The sequence below is a fragment of the Colletotrichum godetiae genome (genome assembly GCF_030913485.1).
Source record: "Colletotrichum godetiae strain CBS 193.32 chromosome Unknown BDP55scaffold_1, whole genome shotgun sequence".
NCBI lineage: Eukaryota > Fungi > Ascomycota > Sordariomycetes > Glomerellales > Glomerellaceae > Colletotrichum > Colletotrichum godetiae.
Genome location: NW_026851249.1, coordinates 763,813 through 791,441, shown reverse-complemented (window position 1 = coordinate 791,441; position 27,629 = coordinate 763,813). Strand labels below are relative to the sequence as shown.

Genomic DNA, 27,629 nt, shown 5'->3' with positions numbered 1-27,629 from the left:
GAGCATCACGTAGGACACTCCAAAGGAAGGGACACAATCTGGGAGTGAGAAGGAGGCAGGAGGTAACCAGGAGCTGAGGTACCTTGAACCTTCTCCCACTTTCAGGTTGCTGCTCTTCCTCTCTGCGAGGCGTTCCTCCTCGATGCAATCCAATTGGATGCGACCTGCTCGGAGGCTGGAAGTTGGTCGCGCAGGTTGGGTTGCGACGACCAGGCCAGGTAGACGTCCACCAGCCAAACAAGCCGCCCAAAAAGTCAGCCAGACAGCCTCGAAAGACGCGTTTCCAGTTCAAAGCTCAATCTCAGTCTCGGGCCGTTCAGACTGTCTGATTGATAGCAACGCCAATTGTCTCGGGTTGCCCTGGTAGTGCTCGTCCAATTCACCACATCCAGCCTCAGCTCAGTCAATGTCAGTGCTGCTGCACGCGTGCTTGACTGGGCTGACGGGAGTGAGAATTGTTTGGTGGCTGCTGTCGCTGTTGTTGCTGCTGCTGCTGCTGCTGCTGCTGCTGCTGCAACCTTGGGCCAACACGGACCTATGGCAGCTCACCAAGCAACACCTCCTCCATGCGACCTCTGTCAGAATGTGGGTGTCGAGGTCATTGACGGCTAAGTGGGTGGGCGGTCGATGTCGAATGCGCGCGATCAGGTTCGAGGTCAGGATGACTGATGATGCAAGTCGCGCAAGAGCAGGGCAGAAGCAGGACGGAGACGGAGACGTGGGACACAAAACGGGATGGGACAGGTGACGGGTTTTAATTGTTTCGGCAGGGCACCGGCATCGTACCCAACACCCAACCCATCATCGCGTCAAATTACGAACCGCGGCGGAGCTTCGCTTCTCACGACCCGGCGGACAAGGCAGGGTTCGAACCATCTCGGCATGGAACTGAGGGGACACTGTAGTCTAGACACTGCACTGAACAGTCGATGATCAGACAGCATCCGTACGAACCTGAGTCCTGAGGTATTACTTCGTACGTACATTAATACTTCACTTACTTTAGTCTTGGTGTACGGACACGGATGCAGAGTGGCAGAGTACCAACAACATCTCCCGCAGGTGGACAACATAAACGTGGGCCAATTTCCTCCATTGACGCGCCCCCAGCCAAGGTACAGCATCCATCAATCCACGACGTGCAGATATTTGCAGGCTTTTACAGCTCTTTGCAGATTGTTCCCCGTCTCGAGGTAACTGGTCTGACGCCTTGGCTCTGCCATCCAACGCCAGAGCCGGCCAGGTACATTGAGATGTGCGCCGTGTGGAGCGTTGAGCTGTCGTCTATTGCAGCGCCGGCGTGGAACATGGCTGCAGCTTTCAGGATTGGGCCCTCGGGGTGCCTTAACGGCGCCTTCTTAAGTCTGACCGGTGCATGGCTCTCCCCGCTGAACATCATTGCCATTACGCGCATGGGATCGCGGGATGTGCAGCCTAGGCCGCCTGGTTATCGACGGCCACGCGCGACCCGGTCCAGGAACATCCCGTCTGCTCATTGAGATTTATGGGAACATGACCTGCCCAAGACCCCAAAGAGACTCTGCCGGACATGAGCTGACATATCGGGCATTGGGTGCCAATTGGGACGGAGTGACGGAGTGACGGGAGGATGGGCCAGACAATGGGCGACCAGACGACAGCGGCCACGATAGGAGATGAGAGATGAGAGATTGGAACTGCTCGCCTCACCTGTGGGATTGACCAGTGACCGATCAGCCGTGGCAGGGAAGCTCGGAGAGGCAGGGAAACTGCCTGCGGTGGCCGCGGTGCCGACGATTGAGATTGAGCCAGTGGGAGAAAATCGGGGGGCTGGGGACGTGTGGTGGGAGACGCACCGGGGTGAGCTGTAGCCTGTGAGCTTGTGAGCATGGGCAAGGAAGTGGGCGTAGGTTCGGCCGGAGAGGATGAGGAAACACCAGAAGCTGGCCCAATCAGCCCTAGTGTCGACCAATCTTGCGCATTCTGACTTCGGCCTCGACCTTGATTGTGGCTACAGCACCGGCTTCGATGAATGACGAGGTGATCCATGGCAAGCTCATGATCTAAGAGCACTCGTAGGCCGGCGGTGAGAGTGAGCTACTTTCAAGAACTGTATGAGAGACGGAGAGTAAGTGAGTGTGGGCTTCAGAAGTGAGTGTGAAAACGAGGTGTGGGTGAGTGTGAGTTGTCACTGCGCAGTGACGAAACCCACCCAGATTGCCAATCACCCGCCCTTTGGGCTCTCTCCTTCTTCAGCAATCCCAATGGGATGGTATTTGCCCGGTAGGACCCCGTCTGGACCTCGGGGGTAACCTGTAAGGATGCTTGTCTTTTCTCAGGTAATGTGGGATAGATTGTGTCGTTAACGTCTGGATACAGTAGGATCTTGAATCCGAAACAGTTCGTCTAGAAGTGAAAATGACAAGCTATTGCAGGTACGCGGTTATCAAACGAACTAAAAGGTCTTTGCTTTGCATACGTGCCTGGTCTGGAGAAACAAGCGGCCCTCTCCGTCGATGAAATGTCTAGACGATCGGGTACGCGGTAAGACCTGCATTGGCGCGAGGTTCGTTCGTCCTTCTCTCGATGTTCTGCCGTCCGGCATCTGACACACACGCAGTGCATTGAACCATGCATTGAGATGGAATCAAGGAAGAAGGAAACGGTCCTGGAAACGTGGAAGAGCGCTGACACTCACCGAGCGTTGCGCCTTTTTCCCTAGCTATGATAGCCAAGGCGTTCCTAAGAGAACATGTCAATTCCAACCTCTATGGATGCTTATGCTTGAGTTGCGAGAGGTGCTTGCACGGACCGTCCATCTCTACCTTCCAGGTTGTCTGGTTGTGCCTTCTTAACCTGCAGCTTGGCATGCTTAGGTAATGGAAGATTCGAATTTCAACCTGGAAGGGAAAGGCCTGGACCCATCTGCCAGCAAAGAAGGAAAGAGCAAGGGTGGCCCGTGCTGGAAAGGCAGCACGGGGATCAAACTGGGAAACAACGGGTCGCTCCCGATGACTTCCCCCTGTTCCCTGATCTTGCAAGATCCAATCAGACTGCTCAATGGACCTTCCCCATGAATAAGCTCGCAACTGCCTCGTGGGCCTGGAACCGAACGCTCGAAGCAAGTGCGATGCTTCCATTCAATCACGGTTGCAACTTCCTACCTAAGACTTGGGGGCCATTGACCAGATCTTCTGTGACTCTTCACTTCCATCTGCAACGGTGTCAACGCCTTTGTGAAGCAATTTTCGCGCCCCTTGAACTTGAAATCTTAAACTGCTCAATTCAACGTCACCCATCCAATTTCTGCCCATCGCTGCCCACCGATTCGACCAAATCATCCGTTCCTAATCGACGACCAAGGGCCATCCTTTCTCGGCGTCTCTATCCCAATCTGCCGTTACTCCAAGCAGCCTCCCTGCTTCACTTACACTCTCGAAATCTCTGAAGTCTAAGATACCCGCCTCCCACTATCTATCTGAACCCTCGGGTCTCGACTAGTCTCAAGCCTAAAATTCAGCAACCAACGAAGAAAAACTTGAGTTTGCTTCCATCGTTGGCATCCTGACAGCTGCCAATCACTCGCGATCAGAGGGTGCGGGAACGGTCAAAGTCGGTCTCAGGGATGGCCCAAACCCTACGCCAGCCAGTGCGCTGGCACCAAACCCTCACGATACCGGTAATCAACCGCTCTGGTAGCTAACCACCTTACCTATGTCTCGCGCGTCTGCAACTCAACATGATCGAGATCGAGATCGGACCCTGCCCCTGATTCACATCCTTTCGAAAATATCAGTGAAGAAGTTCGTTGACAAGGCCAACGACCCAATCGACTCGTGCGAGACAATGGACCCTTCAGGCACCATTGCGAGATATCGCAGGGAGAAGTGTAGAGCTTCGAATGCGAGGGGATTCTCGGGACGATGCCCAGATGTAACAAAGCACCGGGCACGCTGTTTCCAACCGGACTAAAATCTTTGCACTTTCATTCAGCATTAGTGGACCGCAACTCGAAGCCATCAAGGAAACCCGAAAAGTCGCTCACTTCTCTTCGACCTCCCTTGCAGCATGTCTCTAACCATACACTCATATTTCCGACCCGCACACAATCCTCCGGAGCCACGGAGCATAGCAACATCCCTGGCTTGTGATGTTAGCTGACAGAAAGGGATCGGTATGCTAGGGGCGATCGTCCCCTGTCGATCGCCCAGCTGCTCAGGCCCCCATCGGATTGCCAGGTCGAGGAAATCAAGAAGTCCCCATCTTTGATGGGAAAGCTCTTTTCAAGGGTCACCACTTGTTGGCTGGCCTGAATCACTTGTCGCCCTTGGCTGCGGACGATCTCCCGCATCCTAACTTTCGGGGACCAAGACCACGGAAAAGACTGTCTGCTTCCTTTAACGCTTGACTTCGCGCAACCGTTTGCTCCCCGAACAAACCATCCATCCCACCCAGATGCACGTCTTTCAGAAGCCTGATATCAATGATTTTCTGAGGTCAACAGCCAAATGCGCCTTTAACGGCATGAGGCGTATGGCAGGCGGCATGACGTCTTCAATACAAATTCTTGAAATTCCCGCTGCGGTCAAGGCTTTTTCCCGTCTGCTACCATTCTGACCGTCTTGGCGACAGGCACCTACAGCTCGAGTTGTCGTTGAAGCACAGTCCCGCCATCCGATCGATCGAGCCATGCATCAGCCGGTTTGTCACACGGTGGCTGCTGTTGCTCCGGAACGCCGCATGCCTGTGGTCCGTCGCAAACGGCAGTATCAAAACAAATGGCCCGCACATTAAAATTGCCACCAAACAAACAAGATCAGGGGAACGCGGTTTCCGTCATCCACGGCTGTGGCTATCAACGTCTTGTAAGCCCCACAGTAGAGGCGCTCCGCCAAAGAATACGCTGAGAAAGATGGCTGCGCTATCGTAGCAGAAGTTATCTCCACCAAGAGACAGATCGAGATCGCACATGAGGCTCTGAATGATCAATACTGAGATTCGCTTGTCACTCTGGTTTTCTTCCGGACGAGGATTGGCGAGCTCATCAGCTTTTTAGCCACACAAACGAACCACTGTGACGTGTCTCGTTTCTCTTCAGAAATACTTCCCTGTAAGACCATCCTACAAGATCGTAGCCTTCAAGCCTGGATTACGTCAAGTTCTCGTGAGATTCTGGCTGGACTACTTACCCTTTTCTGGCAGTGCCTGTTGAAGAGAAAGAGAAGGTGGATATTCTAGGCCGGCCCTCGCAAGTTTGCTGTAGCAAACGCAGGCCGAGAAGGACCTCCAAGCTCATTGTGGCGCCATCGGCTCGGAGAGTAGTTCGTTGTTACCGTGGAAGCGAGACAACGAGGAGGTCGACACATTCCAGAGGGTTGGTTCCCATACGAAATCTTCTCCCGCCTTGCTTTTTCACTAGTACCCTCTCGGCTGCTAGTCAAGCGATTGCCAGCTGCAGAAGTGCAGTACTAGTCTTCCCCATCAACCCCGTTTTCTAGACGGATGACGGACGCTGAGGAAGAAGTCTGTGGATGCAGGGACGTTGTTGAGGCTCTTTCCGATCGGTTTCCCCGCATGAGGGTGCGCTTTTTTCATTGCTTCTTCGTCCCTTGCGCAGGTTTATTGACGCTGCAAGAAATCTTGATTACTCTTTCCGGCGACATGCTTGAATATGCCAAAAGGGAAAACATGAAGATCTCTCGATTCACGGAGGCCAAGCCGGCAGACTCCTCGCTTGTTGTAAACGACACACCAACGCGATTACTTCAGAGCGCGTTTGCTGCTACGCTGAACAAACTCGAGTAATGCAGAGACCCAAAGTCAAACCCTTTCTGTCCACTATGCATTCCGTTCGAGACGGAAGTCACCAGCGGGCAATCTACCATTCCTGCGAGAGCCGTCGAGGCCATGCAGCATCCGATGCCCACCGACTCGTCCACAACACACCGGGCCACATTCGGTGTCTTGCCGGGACTATGATTGGCTCCAGGCTCATCTGTCACCGAGTGTGCATATCACACGAGGGATGGCCCCTAGGCGAGGAATGTCTGAGAATTGCAGGGGATGGTCTGGTTGTCATAATCAGCCACCCGGGTGGACCAGAAGCCACGACGAGACCTCGAGTATGGAGAGGCCAAGACAAGGTGCTGCATATTTGTGCTCCTGTTGTTGTCCACCGTTGGGTGGAAGGCATATGATTCGTGCCGCCGGGCCAGCCGTGGCAGAGGAGGCATTCTCACAACTTGTCTGGGGCAGGGAGACAGGCTCCGCTCAGCTCAAGACGGTCCATGCATATATCGTTGCCTCTCCCTCGACCATGAGCGCTCCGGCCAGTATATCCATCGTGACGTTATTAATCCCAGAATTTCACATCCAGCATTGAACGAAGCCGGTGTTGCAGACGCTGACCGCAGCGATGTCTGGCGCTCAAGAGGACATGATCGGTTACGCACAGGAGCTTGACATCACGGTAGCTTCTCGACCATCATCTCGGCCATCAAGTATGGAGCGGCAAACAAAACTTGCTCATCTTAAGCTCGTTTCCAAGTATTACGGATACGCCAACTTTTCATACCCTCGACCCGACGGCACTCCCACTCGCAATCCGTATAGAAGAGCCGGGCAAACGTACTCGTCCGAAGATCTTACTCAAGACTTCGACCACCACGACTTAGCTTGCCCGGAAACACCAACCAAACGAGATCGTACTTCCATGGGCTCGCAAGGCTCCAATAGCTCAGCACCCAGTCTCATTGATGATCGGACTGATTCCGAAGTTTCACTCGACGACGACTATCAGTACCACGCTTCCGCATCTCAGCTCTGGGACACCTTCTGGCCTATTGATGAGGAAAAGACTCAGCAGACTCCAGAAAAAGCCAAGACCCAGTATCCCGCCTTGATCCCGTCACCACATATCCGAAGGGCGAAGAAAACGGGCTGCATCAACTACGAAGCTTACCCACTACCGCCCCGACCTGTTGAGTATAACATCCAGGTCCAGCACTCACCATCGCCAACCCCTTCCACCATCGAGGACCCCGTGACACAACCCCAACCACCTACAAGTATGCCACAGTCACTGGTCCCTTATCCTCCTCAGGACCCCGAGGACCCTGAGCCTCGGAGCCCTCCGGAACTTCGACGGACCATTCGTGCCGTCCGCTCTTCTTACAGCCTCTTCCCTCGTACGCAGCCTCAAGCCCCGAACTATCATCCACCACCCCCACCACACTTTTCTGCCCTCTCAACTCGACCAAGTATGGGCAATCTTCGCAAGGGACATCGTCCACCACCCATCCACCTCCATTCCATGCCCATGTCCACGGCCACGGCCACCGCCGCTCCTCTTTACTCTCCCGCCACAGCATCTCTGTTTTCTCCTCTCTCATCGCCTCTGTACTCTCCCCTGCCTTCTGATTACACGAGACCTCATACCTCGCATGGGAACTATTACCCATGTACTGCGGACCTCACCCACCCCCGTTCTGCTCCATTGCCGCCGCAGACACCGACAATAAGCACATCTTCGGGTCTGGACACGCCTAAATCTTTCTTCGACTTTGACTCCGACTCAGACTCTGATAACGAAGAGCCCGAGCACACCATCTCTCGCTTCGTCAAGACGCTGCATAAGCGGACCGCCAGCGAGACTCGTCGGAGCGCCAAGGGGGCAGCCTATGCTGATGCACAGCTCCGCAAGATCCGCGTTGAGACTGAGGCCGAGAGGATTCGGGAGAACCAGATGATGTTTGAACGACACAAGAGGTCCGGTGCCGTTTTTGGACGCATGTTTGGACGCACGCATGGAAGATCTCCAAACGCATGAAGACCATCTAGATCAATTGCGCATTACGAGCATATGGCCTAGTTACGACGGGAGGCGTCGGATCAGCCGGCATATTTGCATTTCAGCGCAGCGATTGCAGTTTACTCGTTCATCTTTCTTTTGTTTCGTTGTTTTATTTGCTTCCATCCTCATTTGTTATGTTTCCTGCTCTACGTTAACGCCTGAAATGTTCTCATTATTAGTGCCATGCTTATCATTATCTCATGAAGAAGAATACGGTCTAGGAACAATTGGGAACAAGAGGAGGATTTAGTCGGCAAGAGGAGGACAAACACAATGTACGCTGGCCATCTGGAGGCGGTTTGCGCGGGGAGGTCCCAGCAAGGGATGAGAATCCGTGTGGACCCCGGGGAAAAGAAGGTTTCCAAAGGGATGGGTTAGGGGAAGGGAGGAGGAATTTGGATCAATGAGTCAGACGGATCAACGACGAACGACCAAAAATTACGGTGAGAGCGGGGTAGACTTGTTAGTCTCCTCGTAAGGGAACGCAATATGAAGAAACAGCCCTTGAGCTCGGAGATGACTCCGTCTCCTGTTTTGCTCGTCAAGAGCAGAGGGTGTCGTCAGTCCACAAGTCCTGTCTGACGACTTGGCCATCTAGGAAGAGTAAAACAAATCAACAATAACAATAAGATAGGATGGTTTCCACAAGGTAGACTAACTAAGAGTGGGAAAGCAAATGCTTGCTCCAACTGTCTGTTCAAACAACCCAAGTAAATGGCACCTGTGCGTTGCCTTCGCAGCGCTGTCGAGGCGACCTCATCGCCACACTCGAAGTATTTGATGATGTAACATGACGATAGAAGCTGCCCACTTGTCGCTCCTCTTCTCCCAGTCGAGAAGGAATTGGTTAGAGAGCTGACTTTCAGGCGAACTGGAGTAACACACCCACGGCGGCGGGTCAGACTCCGACCGGTCCCATTCCCCCCCTTTTTCGTTTTCCCACCCCGAGTCTCAATTCTCGACTTGTTGCGAAGCCTTTTTCCCCCCACGTGAAAGAGAGATCTAGACTCTGAGTTGCTGGAGCAATGCGCGACGGTGTGACATGTAGAGGGAGGAGAAGACAACCGCTTACGGGCGTTGGGACAAATAAACAACCTTTTCGTTGGCTCGTTGGTTTCCGCTCTCGTGTAAGCCGGAGGGAGCCGAGAAAGGGTGGAGGGAGGGGGGTGAGCTCGCTTCGGTTCGGCGGGATTGTATCCGTAGGCGAGAATAGCGAAGATGGCGAGGCTCCGCGAGAATTACGACGAGGTCTGAGGAGGGAAGATGGAGGGTCGTTGGCGGGAAAGTCTGATGGGCGAGTATTTGGAAAGCGAGAATTCCAGTCTCTGTGCCTAGAATTCAGAATCGCAGAAAAGAGTTTTCGTCTTCTAAAACGGGATGGTGAGGTATGCTGTAAGGCAGTCTGTCTGGAGGTGCATATTCGGGGGGACGTTCGACTCGCTACTAGAGGCTTCTCAGACAGCACATGGATCGAAAGACAAGGCAAGTCACGCGATGGGAAGATGGGTGACGATGATCATGATGATGAATAGATGAGATGACATTAATGCATTTGATGCGTGGAGACATTCTATCGTGACTATCATGTAAACCGTTCCGTACACTCATTTCGTAAGTACCCCCCCTCCTCCCCTCTTCTCTCTGGCTCTCTTTTTTTCATTCATCTTGAAAAACTTCGTGGATATGCCCAACCGATAAAACGCCTTGCCAATGCAAATGAGAAACCCCAGAAAACGTGACCCGTGAAAATGCCAGTAAACGCCGATACATGAGCAAAAAGAGATACCAAAAACAGGAAACATTAGAAACCGAGGTCAACAATCAGAAAACCAGACTTTTTATCACTCGGCGGCGCGGGAATAGAATCAGATGCTTCGGGAAAAAGGCAGCGGAGATATCGGATCTGAGATGGTTCGAGAGGACTCCAATTCGGTCATCAAACCATCCCCATCATATCCCCCCTCGAAGAAGGCCTCCCAAAAGGCCCCTTCTCACCACCATCCCCCGTAAACCTCTTCAACCTTCTCACGCCAAGCCGCCTCCCCCCATCGCGAGTCGACTCGGCCGGGGCATACCCCAACACCCAAACACTCTGACTCATCCCCGCCGCCGCTGCCGACGCACCCCTAGCAGAGCTACCGGGCCCGGCACCAAGATACACGCGCAGCTTCTCCGCCGAGCGGGGCGCAGCCTGGAACGCCGGGTCCGCGGCGCAGTCCTCGTTGGCGAGGAACGAGAAAATCTCGGCGGGGCAGGTGACGGCGTGCGGGAGGCGGTATTGGTTCCGGCCGAAGAGGAGGGAAACGAGGGCGGCGAGGTAGAGGACCAACAAGGCCAAGATGACGGCGAAGACGGGGACGTTGGGGAACATGCGGACGCCGCTTTCTTGGGCGCGGGTGGCGGTCAGGGCCATGAAGAGCCCACCTGCGAGGGCCGGGAGGAAAGTGAGCAGGAGGGAGAGTGCGGAGAGCGCGGCGACGCGGTAGTGTCCGTTACGGAGGGCGTGCGAGGTAGATTGCAGCGGCAGACAGGCGGCGTAATCGGCGAGCACGGAGCGGGAGGCCAGCGCGCCGTCTGTGGTGGTGAGGAGGTCGGCCCAGGGCTGGAGGATGCGGAAGTGCTGCTCGAGGGACTGGAAGGCGAGGAGGAGGACGAGGCCGAGGAAGCTGGGGACGAAGCTGTAGAGGAAGTTTGCGGCGGAGAAGGCGCCTGCGCGGGCGGAGGAGGGTGCTGCTGGGACGCCTGGGCGGAAGCCGGCGGTGAGGGAGGTGCGGTGGAGGAAGGAGACTACGAAGAGGGCTGTGAGGAGGATTGTGGAGGCGACGACGTAGAAGAGGACTTGGGGGGTGCGGAGGGACCAGGGGAGCGTGTATGTTTCTACGAGGCTGGAGCGGTTTGAGGTGCGGTTTGCGGAGCGGCCTGCTAGGAGGGTTGATGTGACGGAGCGGCGGTCGTTGTCGTTTTCGCGGTCGTCTGTGGAGGAGGAAGAGGAGGATTCGTTCTTGATGTCGTAGTGGAGGTCGGACGGGGTATGGCCTTGGGAGTGTTCTGTACCGAGGCCGTACCAGGGGGTTTCTTGGTTGTTGTCCGTCATCCAGTAGCCTAGGCGGTCGACGATGCGGTTGCGGAGGAGGGAGCGGAGCTTCTTGCGCGTCGGGGCGACTTCTGCGCCGCGGTAGGCGTCGCGGGTATTGCTTCTGGCGATCATGACGGAGAGGTCTGCGATGGAGCGCGGGTCCCACATGAGGCCTGTGACGCGGTTGCGCCAGAAGAGGAGGAGGACGAGGACGGCGGCGAGGATGAGGATATACAGGGCCACGAGGGTCCAGACGACGCCCTTGACGGCGGTCCAGTACCATACGTCGACGAGGATGACGGTGAAGGAGGCGCTGGCGAGAGGGATCGCGAAAGCCGAGAGCCAGAGGATGGCGAGGGCGATTTTGACGTGGACGGGTCCGGCGAGCTGCGGGAGGAGAAGGGTCTTTGCGTAGAGGTTTTGGAAGAGGGCGTTGCGGCGGCGGAGGGGTTCGTCTTCGGAGAGGGCGGCGAAGGGGAGGATGCGGAGGGTTGCTGCTGCGACGCACTGGGTGTAGACGAAGATGAGGGAGGCGAAGAGCTGGGGGAGGATGCGGAAAAGGAAGTATTTGCCGCTGTAGATTGTCTCGCCGTAGGTTAGGAGGCCGGGTTGGATTGGTGAGTAGATGGCGGCGACCATGAGGCAGGCGATCATGATGAGGCAGAGCATCGTGAGGGCGATGAGGGAAGGGAGACGCAGGATCGCGGGGACGAAGTTGAGGCGGGGGTAAATCGCGCGTTTCTCGTCGATGGTGTCGATCTTTGTCATGCCTGGGAAGACGCTCTCCCTCTCGCTGACGGGGAGCCATTTCGGCGTGGTCTCGGTGGGGTTTGCGCCGGCCGGGGTCTGGGCTTGGTTGTGCTGATACCTCGAGTCTGCAGAGTGCGGCGGCGACATGGAGATGATGCGGGTGCCGAGGGACATGGAAGGCCTCTCGTTGCCGCCGGGGTTAGAAAGCGGCCGGGACTGGCGGCGGACCGAGTCCCGGGTGTGCGTAGGGACGGGGACCATGGGAGAGAAGCCGGAGTCAGGGTCGCCGCTGATGAGAGGGCTCTGAAGGTCGTCCGGGAGGTATCCGGCAGCTCGGTAGTAGCCGGTGTTCTCGGCCGGGGAGGGGACGCTGGATGGGGGGGAGAAGCCGCCGCTGTGGCCATGCTCTCTCGTCAGGGCCTCCAAGGCATAGCGGAGGTAAGGGGTATCGTCGACGCCGGGTGTGACGGAGCCGTTGGCGGCGATGGTGAGCTCGTCGCGGAAACCTTTGCCGCGGGCGCGGTTGGTGACCTCGTCGACGGCGAGCTGGGCCTCGTTGAAGTGGACCGCCGGCTGGGAGGTGTAAGGGTCCTGGGTCTGAGAGGAGAACATGCTGCCGATGACGACGGGGGCGGGGAAGTTGTTCTGCTCCGGGTGATACGGATTCGGGTGAAGTTGCTGCTGGGAGGGTGGTGAGGGAGCGTGGGGCACGAAAGACGGCGGCGGAGAGAGGGGATCCCGGGGGCTGGAGTCTTCTTCTTCTTCTTCTTCTCGCTCTACGCCGTGCGCATGATGTTGTCTTGCGTGGTGAGGGCGGAGGGTGTTTGGTGTGGATGAGTGTTGTGATGGTGTCTCAGCAGACCAATATTGAGGAGGATATTGGCCGCCTACGATGAGATTGTTAGTATGAAGTTAAGAAGGCGGGAAGACAGGGTTGTCGTGAGTTGGAGGGGGTGGGAAGGATGAGGGTGTGAAGGAGTTGCAGATGAAGCTGACGATGATGAAGCAGAGAGGGAAAGAGGAAGACGTGTGTGAGGGGAAGTATATGTGTGGGTGGGTGAAGGAGTGGGAAAAGAATGACAAGTTGCAATATAGGGTGTAGACATACGTTGATGTTGCACATAGGCATTGTCGGGATTGGCATTATCAGGATACATTGCGCCTTCGCCTTTCCTCCTATTTCATGGGTCGTCGTTGTCGTCGAGGATATCGTGAGAATCTCTCTGCAGCTGCTGCGGCGTGATGAGCCTCCACTTTGAAAGGAACCAATTACCAGCAAGAGTGAGGGCGGAGGTATCTGCAATAGACTGGTTGCATACGCATATCCGTACTGCAATAAGGGTCAGGGAGGGGGGGGGCAACAAGAGAGAAGGAGAGAAGAGAGGGAAGGCTGTGCATTGTGGTTGGGTGTATGGTGTGGGTGGTGGTGAGGTTTTTGCTGTTTGTTGAAAATGCGTGGTTGGGAAGCAAAGAAAAGCATGCATCATCAGGAGTTGTGACTGGTGATTGCACCCTTGGTTGGTTGCGATGGTGTTGCAGGTTGGAGGTTGGGAGAGAGCGGCGTTGCCCTCCCAGCCACCGAAAACCCCACCGAAAACCCTGGGGGTCCCGGGGGTCCCTGACGGGCGCTAGGCCCCGTAGCGCCCCGGATGCAGGAACCAGTGCCAGATTAGGAACAGAATAGCTTACCTTTAAGGTCGTCAGGAACAAGAAACGATGTCTTTGTTTTACATAGAGAGAAGAGATGGGAGGGAGGGAAAAAAAGACATCATTCAGATAATCACTGGAAAAAAGACTGAAAGTGTATCGCGTGATTGCAGTTCGTCCCATGTTGCTTTTGTACAACCAACAACCAACAAGCAGGGCAGTTTTCAGATGACAGAAACGGTACGTATCCTGCAGTACAGCTGTCCTGCATACACAGTAGGTACATACATGTCCCAACTTCAGAATACGATGTGCCTGACAACACACAAAACAACCCATTCGGGTGTCAGGAATTCTCTGCTTGGGACTCGCATCTGTGCCTGATAATGAGAGAGTGACACTTGGGGGTAAAGAACACCACGGACGGGGGACTCCACTCGGCGGCAGCAGGTTTCCATATCCGCTGCCACCTCTCCCGCCGACGACTCAACGCCACCCCTCATGACAGGGGCTCATTTCGAGTGGCTGGGCTGCAGGGGAGCCCGGCCGTTTGCTTACCTAAACATCTCTCAGTCCTCTCCTTCGTCCTTGATGCTGCTATTCTCCTCGTCGATTCTCACCTAACTATGAAACATGTTGATTGTCTCGAGCCAGACTTTGAACATCTTCAAGTATTTCTGCAGTCATATTTAGCCTTGACATGCCATGTCCCCGGACTCGGTGAGAGATGATGAGGCGGGTGTCCCAAGTGTTAGCTGCATGAGGCGCCCGAGGCCCAATCTTCACCGCCGGGCGCTTGTCAAACTCAAGACGACAGGTCTAGCGCTCTACTAGCAAACTGTCTTGCGTCTTTGGTCTTCACTCCACCAAACAAACACACTATCATGATCCGAATCTAGTTCCCAGTGCGAAACTTGTATCCCTATTCTTGATGTTTCTTCGCTTGAACCTTGGCATAACCTTTATGGTATCCATGCGACGGACAGTTTCACTCGTTGACTCAAGGTCACGGTCATTCGGGACTGATACGCGAGCACTTGAAGGATCCAACACCTCGTCCATATTGCCCCGCGCTTCCCAAAGTTGTGGTAACGACGGCAGTGAACAGCAAAAGGTTGATAATAATAATATACTGATTGATACCTTCCGACAAAAAAGAAAAATGAAAGGGACGAGACTCGAACTCGCGCGGGTTGCCCCACCAGGAAACAGATGTTAAGCTGACCTTAACCTGGCGCCATAACCAACTCGGCCACCCTTCCGTGTGGACCTATTCGTTGAATAGACGTGCTGTGACAATCCGTCTGCCAGAGCAAACCAAGACCGTCACGCAACAGTCAACGGTGTCAACGTCAATCCGTTAGAGACATCGTGGGCTTCCATAATGAACAACAGTGTTGAATTGACGCGATGCATGTGCATCCTTATTGCCTAGTTGCCTGTGCACTTCTAAACCAAGACTCCCTTGTCTATTAATGGCATCACTATCCGTACCCTCATATCAGACGAACTAAAGATTAAGTAGGTAGGTAAGTAAGTAGGTAGCACAAACCATTCCAGCTTCCGTGCAGCGAGTTTAGGCGTCAAAGCCAGAAGAGAGAGCCTGATAAGAGCGGCACGTAGGATTGTACTCCGCGTGGCCGCATATCCTGCTGGCAGGCAGCAGAACATCCTCGTCGAAACATGCAGGCGCTGATAGTAGTTGACGAGCTAGGGTAGTATCACCTATCGACCATGCACTGTTTTCCAGACGTATCATTTCGACTACCAAGACTGCGATGTGGAGAAACTAGACACCATGGTCCCGCCAGTTGTTTCTATCAGGGGCGATGTCTTGATACGAACTCTAGACTACGTCAATCGGGACACCTTCAACGGAAGCAAGATGGAAATCAACGGCTACACGGCGCCGGACCTTGTCAATGGATGCATTGTCCGAACACATGAGTGGGAAGGCAAAAAGCGACGCTCTGCATCACGGCATTCGAATAGCAGGAACGCTTTGGTCCTTGGGCTAGAAAAATCAAATCCAGCAGCGACAAAAATGACTCAAACATCGGGGATTACGTTTTCGAGCTTGACTTAGATGACACCGCGTTATCGACTCCGAAGAACCGTCAGACGCTATCTATCACGATAGCTTACACCCTCCTATGCGGCGAATCCACCGTGCCTCCTCAAGTTTCGCCAAAAGACATTTCCGAAGTTCTATATAGCACTTACGAGGCACAATCCATCACTGAATACCCTGAGCTATACTTCTGTCTGAGAAGAAACTTCGAACACATACTGTCTGTGTGCAGCATCCCAGTTGGGGATGGGAAATCGCCTGCCATTGCTTTCACATGTGGTGACATTGATGGCCATCGCATTAGTACAGCAGCTAGCTTGTAAGTCTATGAAATTTACGAATAACTAAAATATTTGACTCATGACGACATCTCAGCTACGAATTCGAGCTTTCATTACTGGCATGGTTTCATTTCCAACGCCGGATACACGAAGTATCAACCCTTGAACACGATGAGAAGCCCTCCCGCACAACGAGACTATGTTACATCCACAAGATGGCAGAACGCATCGAAAGGGTATGCAGGGGATATATAAAATGGCTTCTTGAACAAGCCAACAGACAGGAGAGGCTCTTCTGTGGGGGTTATTGGGTAAACGGCGACAAAGTTGAGAAGACCGACAACTTTCTTGCCAATACTCCTTTTCAGATTATTAAAATTGGAGACTTCTACGATGCGTTTGGGGATCTAGGGCAGAATCGTGGAGTTATTCAAGAGGTTGTCAACGCATGGATCGAAAACCTCCACGGAAGCAACAGGCTTGGGCTCTACGCGTTTCCCCGCGACTACGACGCACAAACGCAGACATTTTATCTCACCGATCACGCGTTAATTTGGCAAGCTCTAAGAGCTGCAGAACGGATGAACATCAAAATTGATTCTCAAGTTTCGAACGGAACGATTTACTCGTGAAAGACTCTCCAACAAAATATGCTAAGGAGATTCACTACGGAAAATCCGATGTCAAAAAAGCGAATGATTGCGGTAACTCGGAACATTGCACAAACTAGATTTGCATTCCGGTCTAAAGACTCCCCGCTGTTTCGCTCAATGAAGTTGGGCTTCTTCGACAAGCGCAACTCTGACTTGGAGAGTCAAAGCTGGAAGAACGAAGATTGGCAGTATCAGATCGACCCATGGATTAACATTGTCGATTCCCAGAAGTCTCATGAGGATAACGATGACACAGATTGGATGACCAACGGAGATTCGCTCTATCCATCATCATGGCACAACACGAAAGACGTATAAACATGCGACCAATAGAAGCCACTTTTGAGCATGCCATCGCCACCTTGATTAGGGACTCCGCAGCCTCCGGCTTATTTTCTGGAAAGATAAGCGGCAGACCGGAGATTGACTGGTACGACGACCATTCCAAACGAAACAACTACTGGGGGGCGGCCTTTGAGATTCCATACACATTGTGGAAGTACTGTCACAAACAGCGCAATCACACGAGCGCTCTAACGGAGTCGGCCATAGATGAAGGCTCTGGGTTGTTACGAATTATCGCTAACCATCTTAAATCGATATCCGACTCCTCTGGTCAAATTTACGCGCTCCTCAAGGGAACTCCTAGGCAAACCTCCTCAACGGAGCATCAGAGGTCAGATGTCTATTCAATGAAGAGGTACTTTCCATACGGCAACACGGTCGAGGTAGGCAACATTGTGGAGCTCCAAGATGATTGGCTCTATGGAGAACCTACATTTTTCGTCAAGCCAAAAGAAGTGGAAAACGATACGACTACTGGAGACGATATAGGCACTGAAGCCGGAAGTATCAGTTTGAGACACAATCCGAGCAACGATTTCTTTGCATATGTGGTTGACGTTCCAAGGCAGACGAAGACGGGGGAATTAGGAGAAAGGACCTCGCCGGAACCTAAGGTCGCAGCAGCATTTGATATAAGGCAATTGATGAAGGATGGAAGGACGCCGGCGAAAGCCAAAAAGAGGCTTTGGCAGTTTTTCTCCTCAAGGCCGTTGGGAAACAAAATCTGCCTCGAAACTTGTGCAGCCACAGAAACGGAAAGCATCGACACCTTTTTCAACAGGCACAAATCCTACTAAAAGTACTTCATAGAAGAAACAGCAGCAGCATTGAATTCTTGGACAACCGAGTTCCATTTGTTCTTTTACGACCTTGATTCACATAGCGGATGTGAGTTTGGGGGCAGTCGAGGGTGCGGCAGGCAAAAGCTCTCACCATGCCTGCTGCTGGGAGCCGAGGATCTAAAGAGAGTGAACTTACCAGAGTTGTCATGAGCTTCCAATTTGAGGGTGACTTTTGGGATCGATACTGGACATGTCGCGTATTGGAAGCTGACAAGCCAACTGCGAGGAAGTATCGAGAGGCTGCAAGTCAGGTATGGAACCAAGCTAACAAAGATTATAAGAGGTCTTACTTCCAGGCCGCCAGAAGGGTGAAAAGGACATTCATTGGGGATTACCCAAAAGTGAGCGGCACCGAATGGATCATGTCGTACCGATGGCGTGTCGATTTGATGGACGCCTTTAAGTTTGACCAAACTCCTTGGCAACGACGAAGAGTTCTGGAGCTCTTGTTATTCGAAAAGATCATCAGGCGCATGCATGAAGGCGCAAATAATATTCTTACCCAGGCGTGGTTGTGTATGTGCAGAAAGGAGGAGAGCACGTAGAACGAGGGAATCCCTGAGGAGGAGACCGAGGAACCAGACTACGACGCTCTCGACATCACAACGTACAGCTACTTCGTCACGACGAAGTTGATTAAAAAAGTTCAGCAGATTCTCCAGTTGGTAGAAGGAGATCTAGAAGAGAACATTGCACAAATCGTGCAGTGGGGAAACCGAGAAAAGGATAGAGACGCCGAGAAACCACGATGGACCTACCACGACGAGAGTCGATATCGTGCCACTATCAAGAAGTTGCTTGCCTCGAATGAACGTGCCGTTCAAAGAATTGAACGACGTGCTGGAGATATACAACGTTTCACATATGTGACCGTTGTATTCCTGCCTTTGGGATTCGCGACTGGTGTGTTCAGTATGAGTGAGGCACCGAGGCTCGAAACGCTTAGAAGTATGATCATCACTGCTGTGGTGGCCTTGACTATCACAGCATTCTCGCTGTTCGCTGCGAAACTTGCCGACGATGCGGGTCTGCTGAAGCTGCCAGCATTCATACACATAGTATGGGACATGTTCGTACAGTCGCGTCGGTTCGCGGGAGTGATGCAGCCCGAGTCTGAAAAGAACGGGGCTTTGGGAGTGAAAGGGCGGCTCGAAAGCAGTGAAGGAGAGGCCTGGACTGAAAGCAAAGATGATGGAATCGTCTTGCCGAATGAACCGAATCGAGTTAGTTATGGTCCTCTAGCAAATGACCTTCGCCATATCAATCCTCGAACGTCGACAAACTTTTACATAATAAGGTATCGTGCCTTTTCCGTTTTCGTTTTCGTGATTAAGTTTTGTCCTTGATATCTGGATCGTCATTTTAACTTTCAAACTCAGCCCGTGCCAACCAACCTTCAGCAATGTAGGCTTAAAAACACCAGACCCACGACGGCATGTGGGCCAACATCACAAGAACGCAGAGGCAGTTATTGATCAAATCATCACTTTGGTATTTGGCAACTAAAATTTCAACGCGAAAAAGAGAAACACCGTAACTCTGCCACGACTTAGCAAGTAGAGCCACCCTTGCAGTGCTCCTCGCACTTGGCCCTCCACTCCTTGCCGCCGAGTCCCTCGAACGTCAAGAACTCGTTGCCGTTGTTGTACACGGCATAACATTTCTAGAATTTTTCCGCAGTGAGTCACCGTAAAATACAACGACCTCTTGATCTCAGAGGGGAAAAAATAAACTCACGCCATCCTTGACTTGGGAAAAGACGGTATCCTCGTGGCCCTTGGGCTTGTTGAAGAAGACACCGGCGCCAGAGTATGCGTTGCAGGCGACCTCGAGGCATGTGCCGTCGCCCGTGTTGCACTTGCAGCCGACGTGGGTGTTGGCGGCGACCCTATTGTTTGCGTTGTGATTAGTAGATGCTCAGGGGACTTGGAAGTTGAGAAAGGTAGACATGGTGGTGCTTACATGTAGGGCAGAACAACTGCCAGAACGAACTTGGTGAAGTGCATCTTGAAAAGAGAGTGGATGGCTAGTATGTTGTGAAAACGAATATAGAGGCTGCAGAATGAGCAGGTAAGGCGATGATGACTGCAAGCTATTTCCAACTCTACAGGCGAGAATCGATTCCTCTTTATAACGAGCACATTCCTCTTCAACTTCACAACTGGAACGCCGAATATCTGGATGATGGATCTCTAGAGTACACTAGTTTCTCTACAATGATCTACTTAGATTAAGCCAGTTTGAAGTCAAGCTCTATGTCTAATTCCATATTCCTACGGCCCCTAGACTCGCGCAACTCGCCTCATTCATCATCAACTGCAGTTCCCACAACTTCGCACAGCGATCGCGGCCTGGCTCTAGCCCTACCAGGCTTAGAGGCTTAGACCCTCTAATTTGGAGAATCTGAAAAAAAAGGAGTCGTTTGATCTTGCGGTACATAGTTCATCTCGTGGGGCCTGTTCCTGAGTCGGACGAGATTGGATACATGTGGAGAGCGTCCGAGCAAAAGATAATCGAAATCCCAATCTCTATCTGGTGCGGGAGGCAGCAGAGTGCAGCAGAACACGGATAACCTAATCGAGATAATGCACGACTCAGGCTTCCCAAGTTTTAGAAACTTGGATCCGTACAGCGGACTACTCCATATTGAAATACTCGAGCCTAAATCCCGTTACTCTCCTTTCCTGTGTACGGATAGCCCGTGCCTTGGCCGTACGGAGTACTCTAATGGGAAAATCTCTCGGAGCCGGATTGGTCCGTAGCGGGTTTTGCTCTATAGCTCTAGGACGTTACAAGCCAGTACGCCCGCCAACGGGTGATCCGAACGTTCATCTTGTGCTTCAGCTACCCATCAACGCCGGATACATGACTAAGTCTAGCATGCAAAAAACAATTCGGTAGCCTAGAGCCCTAGACTGGGGGCGCAAACTTAGGAGTAAAGACTGTATGGCGCAGCGAAATGCCAGGGCTACGCCCAATCTATCTTACGCATAAGCTATTCTGGTTCTCAAACTTTGGACCACAATTTACACTACCGAGCTATAATTATGAGTCTGTGAGAAACATGGTATCCCGCGTCGCTGTCCGTCAAGACCCCGAGCTGAACCTTTCCTTGGCGTAGACGGGAGATATAAGGCGTCTCTAGCAGCGCAGTCGATTGAAATGATTTCTCATCACGATCATCCAAGCCCCTCATTCTTCGGAACGGTGAGGTCCTTTGGAGAGTCCTATTGCGAAGGCTATGCCTCCTCCTTGGTTGTTTCTGTCGGAAAAAAAAGACGCAGTGACATCCGCGACCACATTCGTTTAAGCTGTACTGTCACTTCAATTCTACGCTTGCTGGCGACCGCGGATGTCTAGAAGCCACTGCAGTATGAAGCCGTCGCTGCTGCAATCACAGCAACAGGCTCAACAACCGGCAGGCTGGAGTCTGGATATCTTCAACACGCGGTATTATTGCACCTGCGCGGTAGCAGCAATCGACTAGAGCCTCTCGAAAACGGACCGGCGAAGAGATCCAAGTTGGACTGGTTAGACGCAGAGACTGCGCGGAGGGCTTTTTGCCGGGCGGGCCTCTTCCGCTGTGGGGCCGAGAGGCCGGGACTCCGGAGTGGCTTGGGTGCGCTCGTTCGCCGGGACGTCGGTCACGTCCAGAGTCATCCCATCAAAAGGGCAAACAAGCATAACCCCTCTCGACAGAATGACTTCACGTATGGGCTGACATGCAATTCTACGCTCTGAGCGCTTTCCAGTGGAGACTCCTTCTTAATTAAACGGCATCTGGAAGAGATCTTAAGGTAATTCAGGGCATGTAAGGCCTTGTGATTGTTATTCTATGAAGAATGGCGACCCCATTTTGCTTCGTACTACATATCATCCTGACGCCTATCGTCATTACCACCATCCACCTGTTCTGGGTATATTCTGTGCTGGAATCGTCATGTACTGAGTACCTGTATCCTGACCAATTGATACGCTGCCGCTGAGTCAGTATAAATCAAGAATATGCAGGCTCTCCAACTCGACTCACAGCTTCTTCATTCTAGAGTCTTGATCTCTCATCTACGGCCGGCAGTAAGTGCAACGAGCATGGGTGCACGCTACAAACGCCTCATTGGGCTTGTTGTTGGTATCGCAGTACTCGTAGCACTCCATCAGGTTCTTGTCGGGGCAGACCTGTGCGCTGGCGAAGGAGAGGCCAGCTACGAGGATGGATAGGACGGGTGCGAGCTTCATGATGGCGACTTGTCTCGAGGTGTTGAGGGGCTTTGGAAGACTCTGAGGAAAGATCCTGCTTGCTGGAAGGAGGGGGGCTGCTTAAAGGGCTAATTGTCGACTTCCCCTCTCGCCTTCTTATAAGCGGACATGTCCATACAAGATATCATAGTTCATTTTTGGGAATACGCTCATAAGTTGTAGGGTGCGGCAGGGCCGGTGTTGATGATTTCCCCGAGTCGGGAATCATGACATTCGCAACCCGGCTCGGGAAATAACCACGCGTGGAGCAAACAAAAGCCAGGGCCTTAATCTAATGCTTTGACACATGAACACATGATAGCCCGTTATGACTGGGGACAAAGCTGGAGTCGAGCCTATGGCAAACTGTCTAGCCATAGAACACGACTCAAAGCCCCAGTCTCCAGCACGGCTGTACGGCGCAGGGCCCAATGTCTAGCATTGGAAATGAACTTGCGCAGTAGTGGCGAGAAGGCCGTGCTTCGAGTTACGAGGGATCATCATCTCAAGGTTCATGACTATAATCTGTACTAGGGCGTCACCACTGTTTTTAAGATTGCCAAGGCGACTTTTTTCTCCGGGAATAAAACGTCCACCAGGTGTCTTGATTTTCAACGGAGAATCAACGCCGGTGACCGAGCGTTTGACAGCGTGGGCTGTTGAGCCTAGTCGTGATCAACCCAATCAATTTCCAAAGAATGGAGACATCAATCAAAATCCCAGGTCCTCAGTCATCTGATTACAAAACACATAAAGAGGTGCCATTGACAAACTACGCTGACGTTCAAGACATCCTACAACTCTTCGCTCTGACCGCCCTCCTCTCCCACCTCAAGGAAGCGGACCAGCCGCCTCTTAAGTTCCTCTACACTGATCTTCTCACCACTACTCCTCTCAACAATATCTTCCTCAGACGAGGGCGACGACAATAACAGCGGCGGCGCTGGAGGCAGAAGTACCTCATCCAGGATATGCACAACGCCATCCCTGACCGGCACATCTCTCGCTGATACCGCCGCCCCATTGACACTCATCTTGACTTCTACTGGCCACCCACCGCCGCCCGTACGTCCCGCGCGAATACTCGTATCCGCGCTGCGAAATACCGCCGCCTCGACCGAGAGCGCGACTCTCGCCCCGTCGAGCAAAGTCTGAATCTCCCGTAGCATCTGCCCCACTCCGTCGGCGTCTTCCCCGAGCTCGTCACCCCCGTCGGTCTTCATCTTCATCTCCTCTTCCATCTCCTTCGCATCGTCTTGGACATGGTCTGTATAAACCACCTCACCAACAAAATGATACTTCACCAAGGCCTTCAGAAACCGCCCTCCGTCCGGGGAAGAGAAGAGAAAGTCCATCGCTTCCTCACCCAACTTATCCCACGCATCATTTGATGGCGCAAAGACCGTGAGCCCTGAGCCACGCTGCAGCAAAAGCTCCTCGCCCACGCCGCTCCTCTTCATCGCCTTCCCAAAAGTCCCCAGCGTCTCCTCCGCCAACGCACCAACAAGCACATCCCACCGCGGCGGCGGGATCAAAACCTCATCAACAAAGTGCACAATACCACTCCCGGTCTCTCTAGATTCAGAAGCGAGCACCCGGGCGTAAAAGTTGACTTCAGCCCCCGATGACCCATCCGCGATCCTCACCCTTTGCCGCTGCCGCCGACGGCCGTCACCGACTTCGAGAACCGTCTCCGCCGTCCGCAGCCCACGGAGGTCTTTGGCGGTATACCGCCCCGTAAGGACGTGGTACTCGAGAATCTCGCCCAGCAGCTCCGCTCGACTATGTTCCAAAACGCCCTCCAGCTTCTGAAAGGCCGAGTCCGTGGGGACGAAGATTGTGGGTTTCTGTTGTTCCTGCGTGTGCTCGTCGTTGTTGCCGATAAGCATGTCGTGGATCTTGTCGTATGTGTCAAGGAGCGTGGTGAAGTATTCGGTCTGTATGCTGCTCTCCTTGATGATCGTCAGGAGATTCTTCCCTTCGTCTGCCGCACTAAGATGACCTTCGTGCTGATTTGTTTCCGGATCGCTATTCGCTGTTTGTTGTATACTCAGGGCTACCAGGCCAGTCTCGGCATCGTCGGCGCCGGCTGAATGTCCCATCACACGTCTACCAGCCCGAGCCACAGCCCCAGCAGCTTGATAAAACATGCCGCCGACAGCGTTGACTACATCGTCGAGCGACGACCTGTCATCACTCCATACCTGTAACCCGTCCCGATTTGAAGTTTTCGAGCCCACATTCTGAACTTGTAAGGTCGATTGCTCGGGTGTGACACTCTCTGGAAGACTTAAGGCCGAAGCAGCCGCAGCCGCCAAAGGTAAGACACAACTCCCCTTCATATCCTCGCAATCTTCGGTACCCAATTTCAAAGCCGTATCTACAGACGTTGGCGAAGGATCCAATGACGAGTGAACGTGACGTATAAGCTTCTCAGAGAGACTTCGACGGAGAGAAGTAGACGGGTTGAAACAGATTTGTATTCGACACCCCGTGGGGAAGTACTCGCTCCCGACCATAGTCCCTATATAATAATAATTGTGATAAATTCTTCAACAAAGAACGGGGCCTGAGACATCGAGACCTTGATGAGACACATGCATAGGAGGGGCGCTGATGCTCTGGGCTCCGCTGATGTAGACTTCTCGGACGGAGACATAGAGGTTCCCGTCCACCCCCGGGCGGGCGGGCAGCAGCATCACGGCGGGCCATCAGGGTCCGCATATGCGATGCGGTGACTTTTGACGTACACCGCACCGTGGCGGCTCTGCATGTTGTTCCACTTCTTCCCGGTACATGTTTATTTCCAGACCCATCGTAGACTGTGACTGGTTAAACATGTGAAAAACGTTGTCTTGGCGGTTTGTATAGGACAACAAGGTTGCCGTCACCTGAGTCGATGAAAATGCCAGGTCCAAGAGGCATGATGGATTCCTAGGCTTCGTGTGTTGGTCCGGGGTCGGAACGAACCCCCAGACTGTTTCGAGTCTCGTCCTCTCTTGTCTCATCTCAGAGATGCTCGACTTGGAAATGTTGCTTTCGAGCTCTGTGGCTCAACTCACACTCTCGGGCCTCCAAACCCGCCAACGACCCGAATCTCTCCAACCCTCTTCTCCGCCGCCTCAAACGCATCAACAACCCGCCCGCCTCTAACATCAACAACACCCCATCTCTGCTCTCTGCTCTTCCTCGCGCCTCTCTTCTTCCCTCCCGCTCCCGCTCCCGTCTCGTGCTCCCAAACCCCAATCTCATCAAGAAGAACCTCCAAAGCCCAGACAAACCTCACCCCTGCGCCATCACCCTCCCCTTCCCCACCACCATCACCAGGCGCAGCAGCATACAACCTCTCAGCATCCTTCTTATCCCTAGGTATCTTGGTACAAAGCAGGTGCAAATCAAGAAACTGCGAAAACACAAGCCCAAAGGTAGGTTTATTCCGCCTCGACGCCGCTTGGTTTCCACCGTAGCCGTAGCCCGTGATGTTCAACGCAGGCGGGTTGAAGATTGATCGGAGGGTCGGATCCACCGCCTTACTACTGCTGCTCATGCCATGTTCTCCATTCGGCGGTGGCGGCGGTGGACCACCTTGCACATTCGCGGAGGTCTTGGATATCGCCGACTCTTTGGACGAGCTCGTGCTGTTGAGGAGCATGATCAACGGGCTAGTCTCTAAATTCCTGGATAGATACCGCAGGTGGGAGGATAAGTGCTGCAGCGAGTCGTGTGCAGATTGACGGTCGCGGCGGGTGAAGAGGGCCGTCATGAGGCTGTGGAAGTGGGTGATGAGGATGATGTCCGGCAAGGCTGGACCTTTCGAATCGTCTTCTGATGATCTGCTCTCGGGTGCTGCCACGGCTGGAATCGCGTCGGGGATCTCGTCTCCTGTTGGTCTGCTCGCTGTCTCCTCCTCGTGAGGCTCTTCTGTGACTTGTTCTGGTATTTCTTCCGAGCTGTTATTCTGTTCCACCCCTGTGCCTTCAGTGATTCCTTCCTCTTCATCCGCTCTCTCGGGAGACTCTGCGGCCGTGAAGGGTGTCGGGGACCGAATCGTCGAAGGCGGCGGCGACAGCGAAGATGACGAAGAAGATGGCAGCGAGATGGCGTCGTCCTCATCGTCGCTGTCGGCGATCTCTGTCCTCGTATACTTGATCGGCTGAGGCGGCGGCTTGAGTTCCGGCAACACAATCCTCTCTGGCGTAGTGTGTCCCTTCGACGAGATCGCCGCATCCTCAGCAGAAACTTCCACACCAACCAGGCCTTCCGCGACCCCTTCATCCTTCGTCTCGCCCACCGCATTATCTTCATCGTCATCATCCTTCTCCAACCGCTTCTCCCCAGACGGTGCCCGAAACCCCGGCGGGGAGGAAGAGACCCGCGGCTCAGGACTGTCGGGCGGAATGTCCAAGTCGCCGAGAACCTGCCACAAACCCTCGAGATCAAACACCCTCGAAACAGAGACTCTCTCCAGACACCGCCTCAACCTCGTCACAACATCCGCATCCGCCTCAGCGGTGCCGCGCACCATGAGCTCCGTTCGAATAGCATTCCTCAACGGCGGGAGAATAGCCGCAGGAGGCTGCGTCGTGACAATCACCACCCTCGCTCCCTTGCCTCCTCTGTCACTTACAGACTCGTCTCCGCATAGCGTCTTCGCCAGCGCCTGCATCGAAATCTAGAAACAAACAATGTCAGCCGAGTCCCCCCCACTCTTCAAACCTCATGACTCTCCATGTTGATATAGATCAATCCCACCATAAGACCACCGACAGAGCAAAACACCATAAAACTCACCAGAATTCCCATCTGCTCACTCTCAGAACTAAGCCCAACAACACTCCCCCTCTCGAACCCGCCACCAAGAACCTCCTCATCGACCTCCCGGCTCCCAACATGCACTTTCCCCCTCGCCATCGCCGCGTCTCTCCGCTTCGTCTCCCGACTGCAGAGAACGGCCGCGGAAACTGGCTCGAGAGGGAAATGCGAACTCGCCTGCGACGCTGGAAAGACCGTCATCTCACCACCGCCGTCATGGCTGCCGGCTCCTGCCATGGTGTGTTGTATGCCTTTTTCCCTTCCTTCCTCGTCGGTACACGCACGCCTGGGGCTCACCGTGGCCTTGGACGTCCTAGAACGAGACAAATGACAAAATCGAAATGTGTCATTTCCATGTCATTTCAACTTTTGTTCATTTCGTCGACTTTGGCGTTTGCATCCCCAGAGCTTGAATAATGCTGGTGAGAAAGGTATCGTCAAGTCACATGACAGCAGCTGTCGACAGTTGCGCGGACAAAATTCCGGGTTCCAGGCTAGGGAGGAGCTGATGTAGGTAAATTCTCCGCTGGAAATCTCGATCAGGTCTCGGCGCTTTCAGGGCCAACAGGCACAATGGACAGGGCCTTGTCAGCCACCTCAATGACATCACCCCTGTGTCTTGCATGATTGTCACTCATGCAGCCTTCTTCACTCCTTACCTTATCTTACTCAACACATCCCCATCCGGACTTCGCCAGACCAAAACCTTGCTAGGGGGACTAGTCATGCTTTCTGTGCTTTTTCGTGTCAATAAGCTGATCCCTTGTTCCAAAAATACCATGCACATGTTATGCTGTCATTGTCACTATCACCGTTGAATGCACTGCACATTGCCAGTGAGGGCCACGCGAGGTTCAATGTTCTCTATTTTCAGTAAAGCTAATTCATAACAATCTGCCGACGGACTGTTGAATGCCTGCTCTATGCCTTCCCTTTGTGTAAAGTGCCTCTGCCGGCCCTGGAATATTTGTAGCAAAAGAGGCAGAAAATGAGGCTCGTTTCCTCCCAAAGAAATATGATTATTCACGAGAAAGGTATCACTTGTCGGGTGGTGTGAAAATCCAGACGCATATGTGCGACCGCCT

The 27,629-nt window shown here is 53.3% G+C and overlaps 6 protein-coding genes and 1 non-coding gene across 7 annotated transcripts; 2 read left to right on the top strand and 5 right to left on the bottom strand.

Moving 5' to 3' along the window:
• Positions 1–6,394: 6,394 nt before the first annotated feature.
• Positions 6,395–7,807, top strand: BDP55DRAFT_722325 (uncharacterized protein; the record flags this gene model as incomplete). The annotated part of the gene is made up of 1 exon (XM_060578588.1): positions 6,395–7,807. The coding sequence occupies one exon, from the start codon at positions 6,395–6,397 to the stop codon at positions 7,805–7,807; it is 1,413 nt and encodes a 470-aa protein (XP_060436819.1).
• A 1,560-nt stretch (positions 7,808–9,367) lies between these two features.
• BDP55DRAFT_569620 (uncharacterized protein) lies at positions 9,368–13,145 on the bottom strand. Its single transcript, XM_060570737.1, has 2 exons — positions 12,766–13,145; positions 9,368–12,544 (listed from the first exon to the last, which is right to left on the bottom strand). Exons 1-2 carry the CDS (start codon positions 12,812–12,814, stop codon positions 9,768–9,770), a joined length of 2,826 nt encoding a protein of 941 aa, XP_060436818.1. The 5' UTR covers positions 12,815–13,145; the 3' UTR covers positions 9,368–9,767.
• A 1,322-nt stretch (positions 13,146–14,467) lies between these two features.
• BDP55DRAFT_t3 lies at positions 14,468–14,566 on the bottom strand. The gene has a single exon. It is a non-coding gene; the product is annotated as a tRNA-Leu (tRNA).
• A 3,044-nt stretch (positions 14,567–17,610) lies between these two features.
• Positions 17,611–18,274, top strand: BDP55DRAFT_640339 (uncharacterized protein). The gene is made up of 2 exons (XM_060573331.1): positions 17,611–17,933; positions 17,999–18,274. The coding sequence occupies exons 1-2, from the start codon at positions 17,643–17,645 to the stop codon at positions 18,056–18,058; spliced, it is 351 nt and encodes a 116-aa protein (XP_060436817.1). The 5' UTR covers positions 17,611–17,642; the 3' UTR covers positions 18,059–18,274.
• Positions 18,275–19,045: 771 nt separating this feature from the next.
• On the bottom strand, positions 19,046–19,502 carry BDP55DRAFT_625314 (uncharacterized protein; the record flags this gene model as incomplete). The annotated part of the gene is made up of 3 exons (XM_060571458.1): positions 19,046–19,159; positions 19,234–19,384; positions 19,459–19,502. The coding sequence occupies 3 exons, from the start codon at positions 19,500–19,502 to the stop codon at positions 19,046–19,048; spliced, it is 309 nt and encodes a 102-aa protein (XP_060436816.1).
• A 2,894-nt stretch (positions 19,503–22,396) lies between these two features.
• BDP55DRAFT_8500 (Fasciclin domain-containing protein) lies at positions 22,397–24,520 on the bottom strand. The gene has a single exon (XM_060581262.1). It carries the CDS (start codon positions 24,249–24,251, stop codon positions 22,527–22,529), a length of 1,725 nt encoding a protein of 574 aa, XP_060436815.1. The 5' UTR covers positions 24,252–24,520; the 3' UTR covers positions 22,397–22,526.
• Positions 24,521–26,974, bottom strand: BDP55DRAFT_8499 (uncharacterized protein). Its single transcript, XM_060581261.1, has 2 exons — positions 26,524–26,974; positions 24,521–26,404 (listed from the first exon to the last, which is right to left on the bottom strand). Exons 1-2 carry the CDS (start codon positions 26,779–26,781, stop codon positions 24,791–24,793), a joined length of 1,872 nt encoding a protein of 623 aa, XP_060436814.1. The 5' UTR covers positions 26,782–26,974; the 3' UTR covers positions 24,521–24,790.
• Between the last annotated feature and the right edge of the window lie 655 nt (positions 26,975–27,629).

What these genes read in the sequence shown, in the direction of transcription:
- BDP55DRAFT_569620 (XM_060570737.1), bottom strand. Translation starts at nt 12,814, where the DNA reads ATGTATCCTGATAATGCCAATCCCGACAATGCCTATGTGCAACATCAA. An exon ending in TGCCTATGTGCAACATCAAC is followed by an intron (nt 12,545 to 12,765) that starts GTATGTCTACAC and finishes ATCTCATCGTAG; the next exon opens with GCGGCCAATATCCTCCTCAA.
- BDP55DRAFT_640339 (XM_060573331.1), top strand. Translation starts at nt 17,643, where the DNA reads ATGAGCTTCCAATTTGAGGGTGACTTTTGGGATCGATACTGGACATGT. An exon ending in CTTGGCAACGACGAAGAGTT is followed by an intron (nt 17,934 to 17,998) that starts CTGGAGCTCTTG and finishes TAATATTCTTAC; the next exon opens with CCAGGCGTGGTTGTGTATGT.
- BDP55DRAFT_8500 (XM_060581262.1), bottom strand. Translation starts at nt 24,251, where the DNA reads ATGGTCGGGAGCGAGTACTTCCCCACGGGGTGTCGAATACAAATCTGT.
- BDP55DRAFT_8499 (XM_060581261.1), bottom strand. Translation starts at nt 26,781, where the DNA reads ATGGCAGGAGCCGGCAGCCATGACGGCGGTGGTGAGATGACGGTCTTT. An exon ending in GTGAGCAGATGGGAATTCTG is followed by an intron (nt 26,405 to 26,523) that starts GTGAGTTTTATG and finishes GTTTGTTTCTAG; the next exon opens with ATTTCGATGCAGGCGCTGGC.